The sequence below is a fragment of the Conger conger genome, chromosome 15 (assembly GCF_963514075.1).
Source record: "Conger conger chromosome 15, fConCon1.1, whole genome shotgun sequence".
In the NCBI taxonomy this organism is placed as follows: domain Eukaryota; kingdom Metazoa; phylum Chordata; class Actinopteri; order Anguilliformes; family Congridae; genus Conger; species Conger conger.
Genome location: NC_083774.1, coordinates 24,558,691 through 24,575,716, shown reverse-complemented (window position 1 = coordinate 24,575,716; position 17,026 = coordinate 24,558,691). Strand labels below are relative to the sequence as shown.

Here is a 17,026-nt window from a genome sequence, read left to right as displayed (position 1 = left end):
TCCGGAAGACAAAAATAAATATTTTCGTGACGTATAAGCTAACTGGATACACCGATGTTATTCACGCGCACCACTTTAGAACAGACTCTGCGCAGACCGACGTATCTTGATATCCTTTGGATAGGCTACAGGACACCCATCCTCCTTATGATGCATCCACCTAAATGTTAGTGTATCTGCGCAGTTGCTGCTTTAAACTAATGCTCGTGAACGTACACACGTCTCACTCAAGAACAGTACCATCCACCCATCCACAAATTATTTCTGTACCACAATTGTGATGAGGCAATTGCTGTATTCTCGTTGCTGAACGAAGAAGCTTGTTATAGAGTAACGGGTTGAATTTTACTAAGGTTATAGCTAATATAGACGCTGTAGGTGCATCTACAGCTAGATTGCTGCCTGGTTCTTTCTCGTGTAAAACCTTGAGGATAGCTTGCGATTAGACAATATATATATATATATATTTTAAACTAGATATATTTATCAACCATCATAAGTGAGCTTCTTTAGTATATGGGCGACAAAATGCAAAAGAGACGGAAGCCTGAACCGATCCAACTCAACCCAATTCCTGATGGAAACACTATCAACGGAACCAGCGCTACGGAGTAAGTGAACCCAAGGATGGTCATTTCCTTTTTTGTGATTGAGAAGTGATTTACGTCTATCCCAAGGTTTTCACTATTGGCAACAATATAAAGCATTTTGAGCGTTGGTTTTATTTAGTCCGATTAACTATTTTATTGGCGTATTAAACACGAGACCTCATGCAAAAATGTTTATCGAATATCTATGTACATGCATAAACAGCAAAGCCACACTATGCCGTGATAGGAATTATTGCATGGTACTACTTTTATAGAATATTCTACATGAATTTACTTGCTCGTAGCTTAGTCATCAACTTATTTACTAGCGAGTTTGTTATTGGGGAACTGTTTGTCCAATTGATTTTCAGCAGTGTCAAAATACTTTTAAGATTGATATAGCAAAATGAAGATCTGCATGTACTGAATTTGCCTCCTATCCTTGTTTATTATTTATAATAAAAAGTACGTGATTCTGATGTCTGAATCTCAATCGTTTTAATCCAAGAACATTTTCAGTTTATTTTGTTTTGTAGACAGGCAAATCAAATTAAGGACGATAGGACACATTTTTAAATTTCACGAGGAAAAGCGCGGTTTAATTAAAAATGAAATATCATATGATTTGTAACGTTTCTTTTTGTCAGTTGATGCTGCTGGAATAATGGGCTACCTGTTTGCTCCTCAAACAATCAGGTCTTATCACCCATGCGCAGTGATCTTTCTGTGGATGCAGCATAAGCACACTGCCCAGTCTCTCTTCCATTTTTCAGCCAGAGATGTGTGTTGTGCGTGCTGTGCATCTACGGAAACAGAGGTCTCTCTGAATGCAGAATTCAAGAAAAGTCCTTAAATGAATGTTGATGGTGAGCCATTTTGACGGTATACTTCTTTTTACAGAAATCCGAGTGTAACTATCCCTTTAACCCCATTAAGCATCCATGGTGGATCAATCATGATATTAAGTTTCTGTTCTTTAAACAACAGAACATTTTGTCCATCAAGTCCCAAGGAATCATTAGTGCATTTGGTTGCCAGCTCCTTATTCAGAATCAGTGATAATACGGAGTGTCTCTGGCACTCGTGGCTGTTCTTATTGGATGACCGTGGGGTAACCATTAAAAACCTCTGGGCCAGGAGCCAGCTGTGCAAATTACTGGCTTTTGTGTGAGCAAGCTGTTTATGGGCCATGCAGGTGGACAACAGTCCTCCATCAAGCGGCTGTAGGAGGGCTTGCAGGAGGCAGTGACAGAAATGTTGGCAATGAAATGGCAGGACTTACAGGCATCCTTCAGTGGTGTACAGCTTGCCACCTGCACACGTGATGCTAACAGCGGGCAGTACAGATAAAATTGTGTCACTGCAGTCAGATTGGGCTTCCGGAAGCTTCTGTGGATGTGGAACTTTGCTTTCCTGTTGGGCTTTGTAGGAAATGAAAACACACACCGTTGTGTGTCACACATACCAGCACAATGTCTTAATTTCCTCACCCCCCCCCCCCTCCCCAAGACGCACACAGTACTGAGTAGGGGCAGTGGGCAGGCTGTGGCGTGCTGGGCTGTGGAATGTTTGTGTGGAACCAGGCCAGGGATTCAGATTCCAGGGCTGTGGAACTTGGTATTGGGGGTTTGTTGGGGTGGGGTTTGGGGTAGGGGTGGAGGTGGGGGGGATTTACTGGAATTCCTCTTTTGTGAGTAATGCTGCAAAACTCTGGCAACCAGCTGGACAGAACGGAAGGACTGATCCTCCGGGCGACATCATTGCCGGCGCCCAGCATGTTCTTCCCACTTCACAGTGGACAAGAAATATCTGCTGAAGTACTGCCAAAGAGGAGCACAAGTTTGGTTTGTGTCAGAGCCAGAAGGTAGACAGGAGAGCTCCAGCTCACAGTGGCATCCATTCAAACTGTGGGCAGCGACAGGTGGTTCAAAGAGAATTTTGTGATCCTTTGCTACGATTGAAATGTGCACATTCCCCCAGTCCCAGAACAGCTGATAAATTCATGAGATGCATTTTTCCAAATTTGTGCCATTGGCATTACATTATATCTGATATAGTGAGGATACAGGACACACAGTTAATTAAATCAGTGGTTTAAGTTCTGCCCCTCCCCATCGACATGTACAACCGGTATGAAAGAAAGGTGGGTTGTTCTTAGGTTCTTTTTGTCTTTGTGGCACTTGTTTTTACACTGATTGGTAGTGCGAGAGCACGGAGTCTGACTGAGGTTTTTTAAATTTTTTATTCTGCTCACTGGCTTCCCAGACTGACAGAGCGACAGGGTTCTGAGGTGAGGGGAACGATGAAAGCCCGTCTGATGATCACAGAAATGGAATGCGTTGCCGCAGGAATGGCGGCCTCAGAGGTGTGTGAGGCTCACTGAATGGACCTCTCTGTTGCTGGGCACCCCCCCAGCCATGCCTCCACCTGTCTCATTGCCCCGGTGGCCTTTGTCAGGCACCCCCCCCCTCTCCCTGCCCCCCCCCCTCTGCCCCCCAAGAGAAGCAGCTGTTTTTCAGTGCTGATCCCTGTGGCTGTATAACATTTGGTGCTGCTCCTGTTGGCTGTGCTGTGACATTTTCAGAGTTTTCATGTCTCAGGCAGGCATGCGCACACACACACATACGCATGCACACGCACACATTCACCACACACAAACGCACAGGCACATACATATATGAGCACACACGTATATCTGCTACACATGCGGCTGAGCTGCTAGTGGCATCGTTCTGTTGTGAAATCCTGTGCAACAAGCCCTATAGTTAGCAGGCTTTGGTTTTAACAAGCAGGCGTCGTGACATGAAATGGAGGGCGGGGAGAGGGAAGGGAGACGAGGCAAAGTGCCACTGCTCTTCTGCAGCGTACGTTCAGTTCGACATGTGGGCGTCCTTAAGAGCTCAGTTAAGTGTCCAGGCCTGTGTGCCTCTGGCAGGACCACCCATAGACCTCCCTGTGGTGGGAGATGACCTCACCCACCCCAATCCCAAATCCCTGATTGGCAGTGCCAGAATTGTGCCACTCCGGGGGCGGCCTCAGGCTAGCATTTCAGATGAGCGGTGAAGATTGCGCACTTCTTTCTACACACACTTCTGTGGAGAATGTAGAGCGTGACCTTGAGCTCATCTTTGTTTTCAATGCTGCTCTTCAAGAGCTGTCCTATTAAATGTAGGGCGCGGCTGCTTTTGAAGTGAATTTCATAACGGGGAGGGTGTTGGTTCCTGGTGGGAATGCACAGTTGTGTATCGTGCCTAATTCCTGACTAACCTTCAGCAGTCTCTGGAGCTAAAACTCTCTTTGTCCTTCCCACAAGCTCTGTGAAGTATACTCTCCATGTTCCCATATCTTTGACCCTCCACCTCTTCCTGCAGTCAACAGTTCCCACCTCCGCGAGACGCCCACGCCGCCCACACAACCCACACTCAATATGCTGTCTCCATGGTTATTCTGCGGCTCTTAAAAAGAATACAAGTAGCTACTCATCCATTTCTTTCTTTTTTTTCTGGGCAAAGATGTGGCATAGAAAGACAGACTGTAGCGTGATGGCAGATGGACTGTATCTAAGATGCTCTCCAGTTCTCCTGGCTTTTGTAATGAGACTAATCAACCAAGGATACCTGATGAAACATCTCACCAGATGGTGCTATCATGCTCTAATCATATTGAGATGCAAATAGATAAATGTAGACAACACGCACTCAGGATGTGCTGCCTAAACCAGCTCTGAAAAAGCATGATTTGCATATCAAATGAGGTGGACATAAGAGGTCCTTGATGCACTCAGTTGCCCCTGGAGCTCACCACTCACTTTAATGTAGATTTATTGGGTTGCCTAGATGCAGATTTAGAAAAGCGTGTTTCAGTGTCTGCCAGATATGAGATGTTAGTAGGTATTAGTAGATCTTATCTCTATCTCATGGACATTTGTTCCACCCGAACAAGAAGCCAGACTGGGATTCCTAATGGGACTGGGAGGGACTCTGTGAGTCAATAAGCAGTATGGCTCTTACCCTGTATGCTAAAATGTCCTGTCTGTGTTCGGATATACAAAAAAAAAAAAGGTGAATGCAGGTATGCTGCAAGAGAGGGAAGGAGAACGGCTGCTATAGAGAGGGTCAGGGGAGTTCACTCTGCAAACCAACTGCAAAGGAAATGCATCACCATGACAACAGGGCCAGGGGAGACGCAAAGCACGCCAGAGGAACTTCCAGTTTCCTTAAGCTGGGGTCTGGGACAGAACATACCCGAGCACACCTCTCAGGCTCGACCTGACATTCAAACTGTCAACAGGATTCAGCCTTGGAATCGGAAGTGTACACCCCTGAAACAACCTCATGTACATCATCTTAATGAATGAATTATTTTTTTTGCCTTCTCAGGAATTTGTTTAGCATATACTGAGTCTTACAACTGTTACTGCACCCAGACATTTTAAGATAACAAATTGAAAAAGGCTAAAGGCATTGCTGAAGTGGTTTGGATTGAATTAATATTTAAAATGCATGAAGACATTGTTTTTCATTTTAAAATCTGCAATTAACTTCTGATTCAGCTGTGGTCTATATAATAATTTAATGTTCCTTTGCTGAATGAAATTATACATGTAATGAAGTAATGAAGTAACACATTTAACAACTCCAGTTGTTTATTGTCACTGTGAGTCGTGTGCTAATCCTGCTGCAAAAAACTGACAGCGATTCCTCCCATCTTGCACCACACAAAGAGGACGAATTTCAGGATTTTAAGTCAGTCTGGTTCAAGAAGCACACAGCTCACACAAAGTCTGTAGCACTGTAATGTTGTTTTAGTGGGCGGAGGCCATCAGAAGCGCATATGCGTAGGATGTCCCCGTTGGATTCCAAGTGTTTTTCTTAAACCATGAGAATCTCAGAGTGTATCTGTGTCTTTCTCTCTCTCACGTGGCCTCTCTGTCTCTCCAGGACAAACCTGGAGGCCCTGCAGAAGAAGCTGGAGGAGCTGGAGCTGGACGAGCAGCAGCGGAAGCGTCTGGAAGCCTTCCTCACCCAGAAGCAGAAAGTCGGCGAGCTGAAGGACGATGACTTTGAAAAGATCTGTGAGCTGGGGGCCGGCAATGGTGGCGTGGTCTTCAAGGTCTCACACAGACCCTCTGGGCTCATCATGGCCCGGAAGGTAACCCGTGATGTCGTTTCCTTTGCGTACCTCCGAGCTGTTTTTTTAAACTCAGTTTAAGTGGAAATGCAATCGATGCATAAGGGAATTGTGGTATATAAAGGTGGGAACATTCCGCAAGGGTCTTTTTTACATTTGTTGGAAAGACCAGGTTTTTATACAGTCCTGCAGAGGCAAGATAATACTCTCTGCTGACAAGTTGCTAGTGATGTACTTGAATCATCTCAATTTCTTGGTTAATGTTTTTTTAATTGCCCCCAATTGCATGTTTATTCACAGAACAATGAATATGACTATTCTCACTCCATTAGCAGCATTCATAGGGTCAATAACACTTCAACAAGTAATAGAATATGACTTTCTATTACTCATGTTTTTATTATTAAGAGAAAATAAACAGAATAAGAGATGGCCATTGACACTAAATACATATTATAAAGGTTCCGTCTTATGGAATAACACTGGAGTAATGACAAAATCGTATAATAAATAAGTTTATATAATTGATATACTGTATTGAAAATAATTCTCACAAGGCACATCCCTCTGAAGATTAGAATACAGTGTCATTCATAAGGAGCATGTGTCAAGCACTGAAAATATTTCTGTGCTAAGAATTACATTGGGTTATACTGTATGTGACTGTTTAAGATGAATCATTATCACTTGGTTAACCTGGCCTTCAAAATGGATTGACATGCTGTGAAAGCCTGCAGTTTCTGCATATTAAATGATCTTTCTGCAGTTTCATAATATGAATCTACTGTATATCCAGTACAAAGACATTGTTGTGTAAGGCAGGGCCAGAAGTTGCATCACCACACTGCAGTATCTCACCCAGAATAAATGTCTCTGTGGGAAGTTAATGGGCTTCAGGAAGTGAGGTCATGATACTGTGAGGTCAGGACTCCTTGAAGGGTCTCCTGCCTACAGTAGACCATAGACTAAGTATTGCATCATGAGGACAGGAAGGACTTCACACCTTCATTCTGAATATCCCCCGCTTTCTCACTATGCATGCATTAGCACCCAAAAGCCTCTTTTGACAATCTACCAGATATAGAGTAGCACTGCCAGCATGGAGCTTTTTTTCTCTAGTAGCAGAGTCCTCCACCAGAAATTGATTTTATGCCACCATCTCCGATACTTCATTTAAAAAATCTGAGGTCAGTGGAAGTATCAGTTTCCCATCTTTGATTGTGTGAGATGTCATGGATGCTGAAAAATTCATGACACCTCCTTCATTGTACTGCATACAGCATTAGTCACACAAAAAAATAGAAAAAATAAAATATATAAATATCCCAATATATCTAGAAACTAACATTGAGGCAGTAAAGGTTGCTTTGCATGTGATACTGAGGTATAAACCTAGGAAAGAGGTGAACAATCCATATTGCATATGAAATACACACATGCAAATATACAGTTAAATTATATATATTAGAAATATTGCCTGTTCCAGTCTCTGGTTTCAGTATAGAAAGTGTACGAACAGGGCTCAAATGATGTGGAGATTTACAAATTGCAGCACCAGGAGCTAACAAAATGATGAAATCTTCAGTATGACACATATTTCATACTATACTATAACTTTTGATAGTTAATAACTTGCAGTATTGTTCCATTTGACTGTGTGTGCTTGCAAACCAATGTATTTGTTTATATCATGGGACTTGACCAGTATGATCCTGGTAGGCACTGAACCTGTGGTCTTTGCAGCCATGCATAACATCTTCCTGAAAACAAATAATGAACTAAATGTCCAAAAACTGTGGTCTGTCCAGTTGTATGCTAAACAATGGTTTTGCATCCATGCAAAAATAACTGTAAAATAATCTAAGGAAAGCAGGCAGATCATAAGTTCAAAGCACAGACAATGACTGGGATGTGTCACTTAATATGACAAGGTTCAACTTGATCAGTGTGTGTGTATTCATGTGTGTGCATGAGCTGCGTGTGAGTGGACAGTGAACCAGCATGTGCTGCTTTGGTTGATCTGCAGCTGATCCACCTGGAAATCAAGCCAGCTATCAGGAACCAGATCATCCGGGAGCTGCAAGTGCTGCACGAGTGCAACTCGCCCTACATCGTGGGCTTCTACGGGGCCTTCTACAGCGACGGAGAGATCAGCATCTGCATGGAGCACATGGTACTGTTCGCACCGTCCCGCTCCACCCGAGCACACAAAGGAAATCATGCTAACGCGTACGCTAGCCACTGCTCTGACCGCCGATGTCACTCCTCTGCCTCATCTCTCCCCCTTCCAGGATGGCGGCTCCCTGGATCAGTCATTGAAGAAAGCGGGCAAGATCCCGGAGCAGATCCTGGGCAAAGTCAGCATCGCTGTGGGTATCTGACGCGACATGCTGTTCTCCAAGGGAATGAACAGCTACTCAACTGTACACACGCACTCGCCAGAATGAAGTGCTCACAATCTAATATCTGGTATCAAACTACATCGGTTGTTATTGAAGGGCACAGTGCTGATCCGCATCTACCTCTTACAGGTGATCAAAGGTCTGTCCTACCTGAGAGAGAAGCACAAGATCATGCATAGAGGTGAGTGTGCTGCTTCTGCTCCATGCCAGTCTTGCAGGATTGCTGGCTGGTCTTCTGAGAAGGCTGGCTAACAATGTGGAAATAGAATAATTGGCAGTCTTCTTATGGCACTTTGGAGATAAATCCCGATTGGATTTAGTAGTTTAATTAGTTAGTAGTTAGTTTAAAAATTGTTTCATTCTGGTATGATTCCTTGAGAAATGCATACTGTATATTGCCGTTGAATTAATAATACTCTTAAGTTTAATCATTATATTCTTACATATTTTAAACTGAAAATAAGCATAAAAAAACCCAAAGGACAAAGGCTATAACAGACATATCTCTCACATAGCTAATCTTTTCTTTAGTATTTATTTTTCCATTTTATTCTGTAGTTTTCTTTTTCACCCAATTTTGAGCATTCAGTGGCATTTGAAGGCTTGTCCATTTGCTGTAATATGTTTTCACCAGTTCACACATGCAACTAGCATAGGCACACACACAACCATCAACAAGATGAATCACTACCGTGCAATGAGGCAGAAAATGCCCAGGCAATAAAATTGCTCCCATTATGGGAGACAATGAGGTGATTGGTCAGGATTCAATTCTGGCTGGACAATTTGGCGAGTCACTGCACCAAGACCTGCTGCTTTAGTTGTATGAGCCACTTGCAATAGCATCTGAATTCTTGTCAGCTTCTGTCTTCTGATTGGTCCATGACATAAGAGTTTTGTTTTGCTCGGGAAGCCTCCCACGTATAACTGTGAGACTGTAGGGCTATGTGCGGCCCGCTCTGATCAGTTGTTTCGGATGGAACATTATGCCTACACCGGGGCTCTCATACCCTACAGCATGTTCTCACACCTCTGCTCCACAAGAGGAGACCACAAAAGAATACCAAGACCAAAAGAGAAACGCTGTACTCAATGCAGTGTTGAGACCATCATTTTTGATAATGATACTTGCCCAATAGGTCAGTTTTTATTTCTTGCAGGAGAAGAAATGTAGAGATGTTTTAATGTACTTGAACTTAAATAATACATTGCATCAAGCTGGCATATATATGGCATAAAAAATGTACACTCATTGAGCACATTATTAGGTATTCATTAGACTTTTATTTTTATTTTATTTTTTACTTCTACTGCTGTAGCCTATCCACTTATATTTATGATGTGTTGTGTGTTCAGAGATGCTCTTCTGCATACCACTGTTGTAATGTGTGGGAAGAAATGTGATCTAAGTTACTTTGATGGTGGAATGATTGTTGGTGCCAGACAGGGTGGTTTGAGTATCTCAAAACTGTCTCTAGAGTTTACAGAGACAAAAAACATCCAAGGAGCAGCACTTGTGCGGGCAGAAATGCATTGTTAATGAGAGAGGTCAGAGGAGAACGGCCAGACTGGTCGAAGCTAATAGGAAGGTGACAGTAATGCAAATAACCACACATTACAACAGTGGTATGCAGAAGAGCGTCAAACCTTTAAGTGGATAGGCTACAGCAGCAGAAGACTTAGTAAGTCTAACAAATAAGTCTAATAAATACCTAATAAAGTGCTTACTGTGTGTATGTACAAAAAGCAAGCACAGCATGCTTTTTGTACATACATGGGGCGACATGGCTCAGACAGTAAGAGCAGTTGTCTGGCAGTCGGAGGGTTGCCGGTTCGATCCCCCGCCTGGGCTGTGTCGAAGTGTCCCTGAGCAAGACACCTAACCCCCAAATGCTCCTGACGAGCTGGTCGGCGCCTTGCATGGCAGCCAATCGCCGTCGGTGTGCGAGTGTGTGTATGAATGGGTGAATGAGAAGCATCAATTGTACAGCGCTTTGGATAAAGGCTCTATATAAATGCCAACCATTTACCATTTACAGCAATTAAATGAACAAGTGAACTAAGCTTTTCATGAACAGGGCACAACCTAGCTTGGATTCTTATGTGCACACACGTGTGCACCCACATGTGCAAGCTGTAACCAAGATAACAATTACATTGGTGAGATACTGCTGCTGAGAGATCTGTCAGACACACAGTATATAAAGGATTTTGGGTAATTGAATGGCAGCTTATTCTCTGTGTCTCACTCAAGAGTTGATGTTATTCCAGTATAAAGCACGCATTATAGATAATGGTGATTCCATAGGGTTTTCTGAAGGACCAAAGCAGCACCTCACCCTGAAAGACACACCCTCTTTTATCAGACGTCAAGCCATCCAACATCTTGGTGAACTCTCGTGGAGAGATCAAGCTCTGTGACTTTGGAGTGAGTGGTCAGCTCATCGACTCCATGGCCAACTCCTTTGTAGGCACACGCTCCTACATGTCTGTGAGTACTCTTCTTTCTCTCATGACTGTGCTTGCTGTGTGCAGACCATCGCTACGTAACACCACGTATTCGTAAATGACATTGTGGTCCAAAGCCAGTGTGGCCCATATTACGTTGATTGTGTTTCTTAGGAAGTGGACATGCACACTATGTGAAACATGCCTGCTGTGTTGCATAGTGATGACGAAATTGCGCTCTAAAACGGGTTTAACATATAGGAGGCATCACTATTGATACTGCATAATATCAGTTGGGGTGAAGATAAACTTTATAACAGGGTTGCCCAATCTTTTTCCGAGAGATCTACTGTAGGTTTTCATTTCAACCATAATTTTTCACAGCCATTTCTAAAAATGAGCAGCTCTAGCTGTTGAGCGTGCTTGGTTTGGGTTGTTGTGAATACCTACAGGACAGTATATCTCCAGGAACAGGGTTGGGCCGTCCTGCTTTATGCAAGTTTCACTGGATGTATTCAGAAATAATAATAGCCTACTATTTTATTTTTAGATGACAATATACTGTTAAGGTGGTTTCTCTGTGAGCTGCACTGCAATGCAGTGGTATCAGATTTCACACCAGGCTGTGGCCAGCATTGTAAGATTTTTCACAATCAAGGCTACTGCAGGAGATCCTATTTTAATACATGTAAAGAGTTCTGCAGCTCAATTCAACACTTCTGAAAGAAAATTAAAAGTAGTAGAGAACCTACATGGTTTAGATTATGCCCCCCAAGCCAGTCACTAACAGCTGGTAGTAAGGCTAAACCCAATCAAACCACTTCTTTAATATGCGTGGGAGGTTCATATTTTTGTCTATGGTTACTGGAGACCTAAACCTAATGACCTACCTGTAGTCCCTGAGTAGCATGCAGTCCACTCATATTGTTGCAGTTTTTACCATTTAAGGGATAATGGCAGCTAAGAGATTCCTGTTGAAATCACTTGCAATCTGAGGCCATTTTGTTTTCACCATGTTGCTGCGCAGCCGGAACGACTGCAGGGTACACACTACTCAGTCCAGTCCGACATCTGGAGCATGGGGCTCTCGCTGGTGGAAATGGCCATAGGACGATTCCCCATCCCGCCGCCTGATGCCAAGGAGCTGGAGCAAATCTTTGGCTTCCCGGTGGAGGGCGATGCATCGTCCAGTGAGGCTTCCCACAAACCAAGGTCTCCTGGCAGACCGATCAGCTGTGAGTCAGCCCTGTCCTTCTTGCACACAGTTAATCATCCCATACCTTCTGGCTATGGTCATACAAGCTTTCTCTTCCATCCTGTTTGGTTGGAGGTTTTCTGTACCACAACATATTTCTACTTACCACAACATATTTCTACTTACCACCATTATTCTGGAAAGATTTTTCACTAAATAAAGTCCATCAGGGAGAGTTAAGACCAGCCTAACTGCCCCTGCTGCTGATTCCTGATCAGCACACACCAGGCCATGTGAAGTGATTCCCCCGACTGATCGCTCCTGATCTGAAGACAGTTACTAAATGAGCGAGGTATTTGCAATGTAGCCTCAGCCGCAAGCACTGGAAATTCACCCTTGTGTGGTATTCTGTATGGATGTGGTCTGGAGCTGTACCCAGCAGTTGCGTATACATTACAGTGCACCGCCCAACACTGATGGAAATTGATCAGGCTGAAAAGCCAGTTTCTGGGTGCTGCAGTCACCGGAAGGAAGGCAAACAGAAGTATGCTCCAGTCTGCAAATGGGATACAATTTCCTAAACAGGTCTCAAGAAGGGTTACACAACAGCAGCGTGCAAATCTGATGTGTCCCTTTTTTTATTCTGTTCTTTATTTGTGACAGCATATGGGCCAGACAGTCGACCTCCCATGGCTATTTTTGAGCTGCTTGACTACATTGTCAATGAGGTATGCAAGACTTTCCAATATTCTAGCAAGTTTAAGAAATAACATGTTTGTTTACTCTTTGCCCACTATTAAATGTAAGTGTTCACTTGCACTTATATAATTTAATCATCTCATTATTTTCAGCCACCACCTAAGCTGCCAGGCATTTTTGGTTCTGAATTTCAAGACTTTGTTAACAAATGGTAAGTGAGAGCAGTGTTGGCAATTGTCCATATGCTCACAATGACAAGCACTTTACCATTGAGAAATTGGTTATTACTTATTCAAACTAGAATAACAGAAATTGTGCCACCTACTGGTGTTACAAACAATTACCAATCTGTGACCAATCTGGCTTAAAAATTGTGTTGTACCCTAGGAACAAACACACAGGTACCATTAGCCAAGTAAGCCATTAATTAGCCATCAGAGCACATGCATTCCATCTACCTATGTTTCACCTTATAAATCTTGTTATTCCATTTATAACAACATAGATATAGCTATATGTTGTTAGCTAATGTGTCCTGTATAAAGAAGAGGGTTTGATCATACTGCATAAAGTTTTCTATTGCTATAAACTTAGCACCAAATTTTCATAAAATAATTTAGAAGCGAGGGTAATCTCTAGTGTTGCACAATTTAAATCACAACCTCATTTTTTAGGTCCATAATCAGTAAATGCTACAGGCATATGGTAAATTACATCACTTTCCCATAATTTCCAATTTAATGGATTGAACTGTGTATTTTCAGTTTAATAAAGAACCCAGCAGAAAGAGCAGACCTGAAACAGTTGATGGTAAGTTTTGTCATGGTCATACATTCCCAAATGATGAGAATATGTACAGCATGCTAATATGTATTTGTACATTCCCGTTACTGATACATTAGGATAATTAATGTTGGAATTTCTTAGGATTTGCACAAGACTAAATTCTCCTTACAAAACGCTAGTTACAGATGTAACTGTGGTTCTATGAATTCCTCCTGACCGCCAGAGGCAGTGCATAAGCACTGGATGACTAATACACAGGGCTGCACCCCTGTATTTACTGCCATAGCAGATACAGAGCTGGTCTGTCTGCCTCACAGCAAAGGGAATGAACAGGGCAAAGGAGGTTCCTCCACCATTCCTCCTCATTCTGGAAGGGTGGTGGGTGGAAAGCCAATAGTTCGATAGACTGGTTGATGAATTAGGGCGACAAAACTTGATGATGTGCTTGAAATGCTGGGTTAGGCCACTGGGTGACACTAGGCACATTGGGCTCACTGAGAGGGTATGGATTTCACTCATTCTCTTAGTAGTGAAGAAGTCCACGTTTGCTTTTCCGAATCGCCTGAACCACCTCCGGGTTGAGTCGCCACTCTATTGGTGAGAGCTGTTGGGAGAGTAGCTGTTGGGAGAGATCCAGGGATCGCTTGAACCTAGTGCCCCCCCTGGTGGTTTATGTGGAAAACTGTTGACATGTTGTCCTAGGGGAGAAGAACATGCTTGCCCCACAGGACTGGCAGGACGTGTTGTAGGGGTAGGTAAAAATGCAGCTCTCAACTCCAGCTGATTTAGGTGCTCCAAGGACCAAGTGATTCCAAATGTCTGTTGTCACCACCTCCCGGCGGGAGGGGATGGAACCCATAGGCACGCCCACAACTGAATCCTCTCTCCACCTTCATGGTTGCAGAGCGTTGTTGTGTAATCAGGACATTGGTGTTCCTGTCCTGTTTGGGGTTCAGTTGGAGGCCACATTTGCCGCCGTCGTAGTGCAAGGAGGCCAAGCGGTCCAATGATATGGTGATGAATAAGATGGACTGGCTGGGATGCAGCAAGCTCCCAAGCTCTCTACATGATTCAGTAGGAGATGGGTGTCCCGGCATTGTTTGTTCTCGTGACTGGGCAGATTAGCCAGCCATCAAGGTAAGGCAGGTCCTTCAGTACAGGGGCCTGGACAGGGAGAGACCGAATGGCAGCACCGCACACTGATATATCAGACCCCTCCTCCAAATGGAAAGACTGGCTTCTTGAGTTAGCATTTGATACATCTGTGCTGCCTCTCATCATGAAAGCAGGTTTCTGATGTAGATAGTGCATCTTCCCGGCACACCCATTCAGGGGGCAGGGAGCGTTCAACGGGCTCCAGCTCACTATGTTCTGAGCGTTGAGGCTGCAGATTCAATCTCTGCAGATAGCCCCTCCTCCTTTCCTGAGAGGTGTTTAGTTCTCGGCTTAGCCATTTTAGCTGGAGCCACTTCAGCTACTGTTGCCCTACGTGTCTGGGCCTTAGGCTGAGTCCCAACGGCAGAAAGTGGGAGGGCATCCCCATCACAAGTAGAATTCATTAGTAGAAGCTATGCCAAGTCAGAGTAAACGTACTCGGTCAGAGCAGTAATGAAATAAAGGGCGCTAAGCTACACCGTCAGCTGGTTTAATGATACTCTTACCAGGCAAACAATGCACACGATCTTGCCTGCAATAATGCTTCTCTGGACGGATACCATAGCTCCGACAATAGGTCACAGGGCTGCACAACAATAAGAAGCAGCCCTGACTGCTCACTCTGTCCATTCTCAGTTCCTGCGTCTCGAGAACGAGAAGATGAGAGGCACTGGAGTATGACACTGGTACCTATGCCGTACCACGTCATAAGTCACGTGATGATATTCATTGATATTCAAATTCTCCAGCGCAGTGATGAATCCAGTGCTTATGCACCGCCTCTGGCGGTCAGGAGGGATGAAATGGAACAAGACTAAGCTTCATTTGTCTGTGAAATGGACCCAAAATGTTTCAGATCTTTTGTCAAAATATAATAGACAAAGGCAAGCAGAGCAAACACAAAACGCATTTTTATACTTAAGGAAAAAGTGATCAAACGCCCATATCAGTAATCGCCACATTAAAACCTAACTGGTTGCACCACCTGGTTCACCAAGGCTGAAACAAAATGAAAGTTTTGCAGTGGCCTGCAGTGGCCTGACTTGAACACAGTAGAGATGCTGTGGGAGGACCTGAAACAAGCAGTTCATACTCCAAAACCTACCAAATTGTTGGAATTAAAGCATTGGAAAACTGATTACCAAATTACAGGAAGTGTAATTGGTTGCAATTATTGCTGCTAAAGATGGTGCAATCAGTTAAATTCAAGGGGGCAATTACTTTTTCAAATGGGTGAAATAGCTGCTTGATACATTTTTTCATTAAAGAAATTTGAGGTTTTTTTGTTTACTCTGGTTTGTTGTCTAATATTACATCTTCTCTAAAGATCTGAAACAATTCAGAGACAAATGCAGTCCCCTCCGAAAAGTATTTGGCGGTTTGATAAAAAAGGTGATTTTCTAATTTCCTTAACAAATCTAGATACAAATACCAGGAAACAAAAGCTGAAATTCAGATGTACATCTTTTGACCTCAAACCCAACTGTCCTCAGTGTATAGCAAAAACAAAGGAATTGACCTTGCGGCCCCAATATGTTTGGAGGGGACTCACAGCACTGCATTTGGCTTGTAAAGAAACAAGATGGATATGGATGGATAACCAACCACAACAGACCAGTGCATACTGTATATAAATAATAAATAGTAAGCCTTAGTTAACCTAGGATAAACATGTACCACTTAAAATAGAAAACAAAGTACCTACTTTTAACTATTCTAGGTCCACTCCTTCATCAAGCAATCAGAGGCAGAGGAGGTGGACTTTGCAGGCTGGCTGTGCACCACCATCGGCCTAAACCAGCCCAACACCCCCACCCACAGTGTGGGAGTGTGAATCTGAAGACAGGCTGTGCTGCTCATCGCTCCAGGCGGCCCGTCCTGCCAATCGCCAACGCTTCTCAATGTTTTTTCACGTTTTTAAAAGGAAGGTCTTTGTCACTTTGCCATAGCAAATCACTGCCTCTTTGTTTGATGTGCGAGATAAGTGATCTCTTGTAAAAGTGCAGGGTTTCTCAACCACCTGAATGGTCCTGGCTGACAAGTGTTTTAAGTGAGAACCTGACCTCAAAGTATAGAAGTTCTTTGGATCAATGCAGTCAATAAGTTTCCATTTTGACAAAGGCAAAGAGATGGTTTTCAAATATGGAGAACCCTGGGTGTGTGACCTGGTCTATTTTCAATATGAAGTGGTCATTCCAAAACTTGCAGAAGCCAGACTATGAATCACAGTGCAGAAATCTGTAATTGTAAACAGCCTTTCTTTTAAAACTGCATGGCTAAATGTCAACATGCATTGGTTTGGCTTCAAGGTGCAATGTTTGAAACTCACTGCTCTATATGGTCTGCTGTATAGCATGCTGTTACTCATCCTGGTAGTTTTCAGAAGTTCAAATTTTCCTTCAACAGACCCCAAGACAGCTGCTCTTAAGGATATATTATAAAACTGTATAGCAACTTGTGTACTGAATTAATGTTTTGCTATTTTGAAGAAAATGTCATGCAAATTTTAACATTTAATGTCATATAATAAATTTATGGTTTACCAATGTTGATTTTTTGGCGTTTTCTTTTTAGACACCCATTTCATTCAGAATCATGGTGACGCCTTGAAAAATGTTTAC

General features: G+C 43.2%; 1 protein-coding gene across 1 annotated transcript; it reads left to right on the top strand.

Annotated features, from left to right (window-relative positions):
• Positions 1-160: 160 nt before the first annotated feature.
• Positions 161-16,951, top strand: map2k1 (mitogen-activated protein kinase kinase 1). Its single transcript, XM_061221867.1, has 11 exons — positions 161-611; positions 5,531-5,741; positions 7,747-7,893; positions 8,012-8,089; positions 8,252-8,303; positions 10,489-10,613; positions 11,598-11,805; positions 12,429-12,493; positions 12,617-12,675; positions 13,229-13,274; positions 16,126-16,951. Exons 1-11 carry the CDS (start codon positions 517-519, stop codon positions 16,237-16,239), a joined length of 1,200 nt encoding a protein of 399 aa, XP_061077851.1. The 5' UTR covers positions 161-516; the 3' UTR covers positions 16,240-16,951.
• Positions 16,952-17,026: the final 75 nt, after the last annotated feature.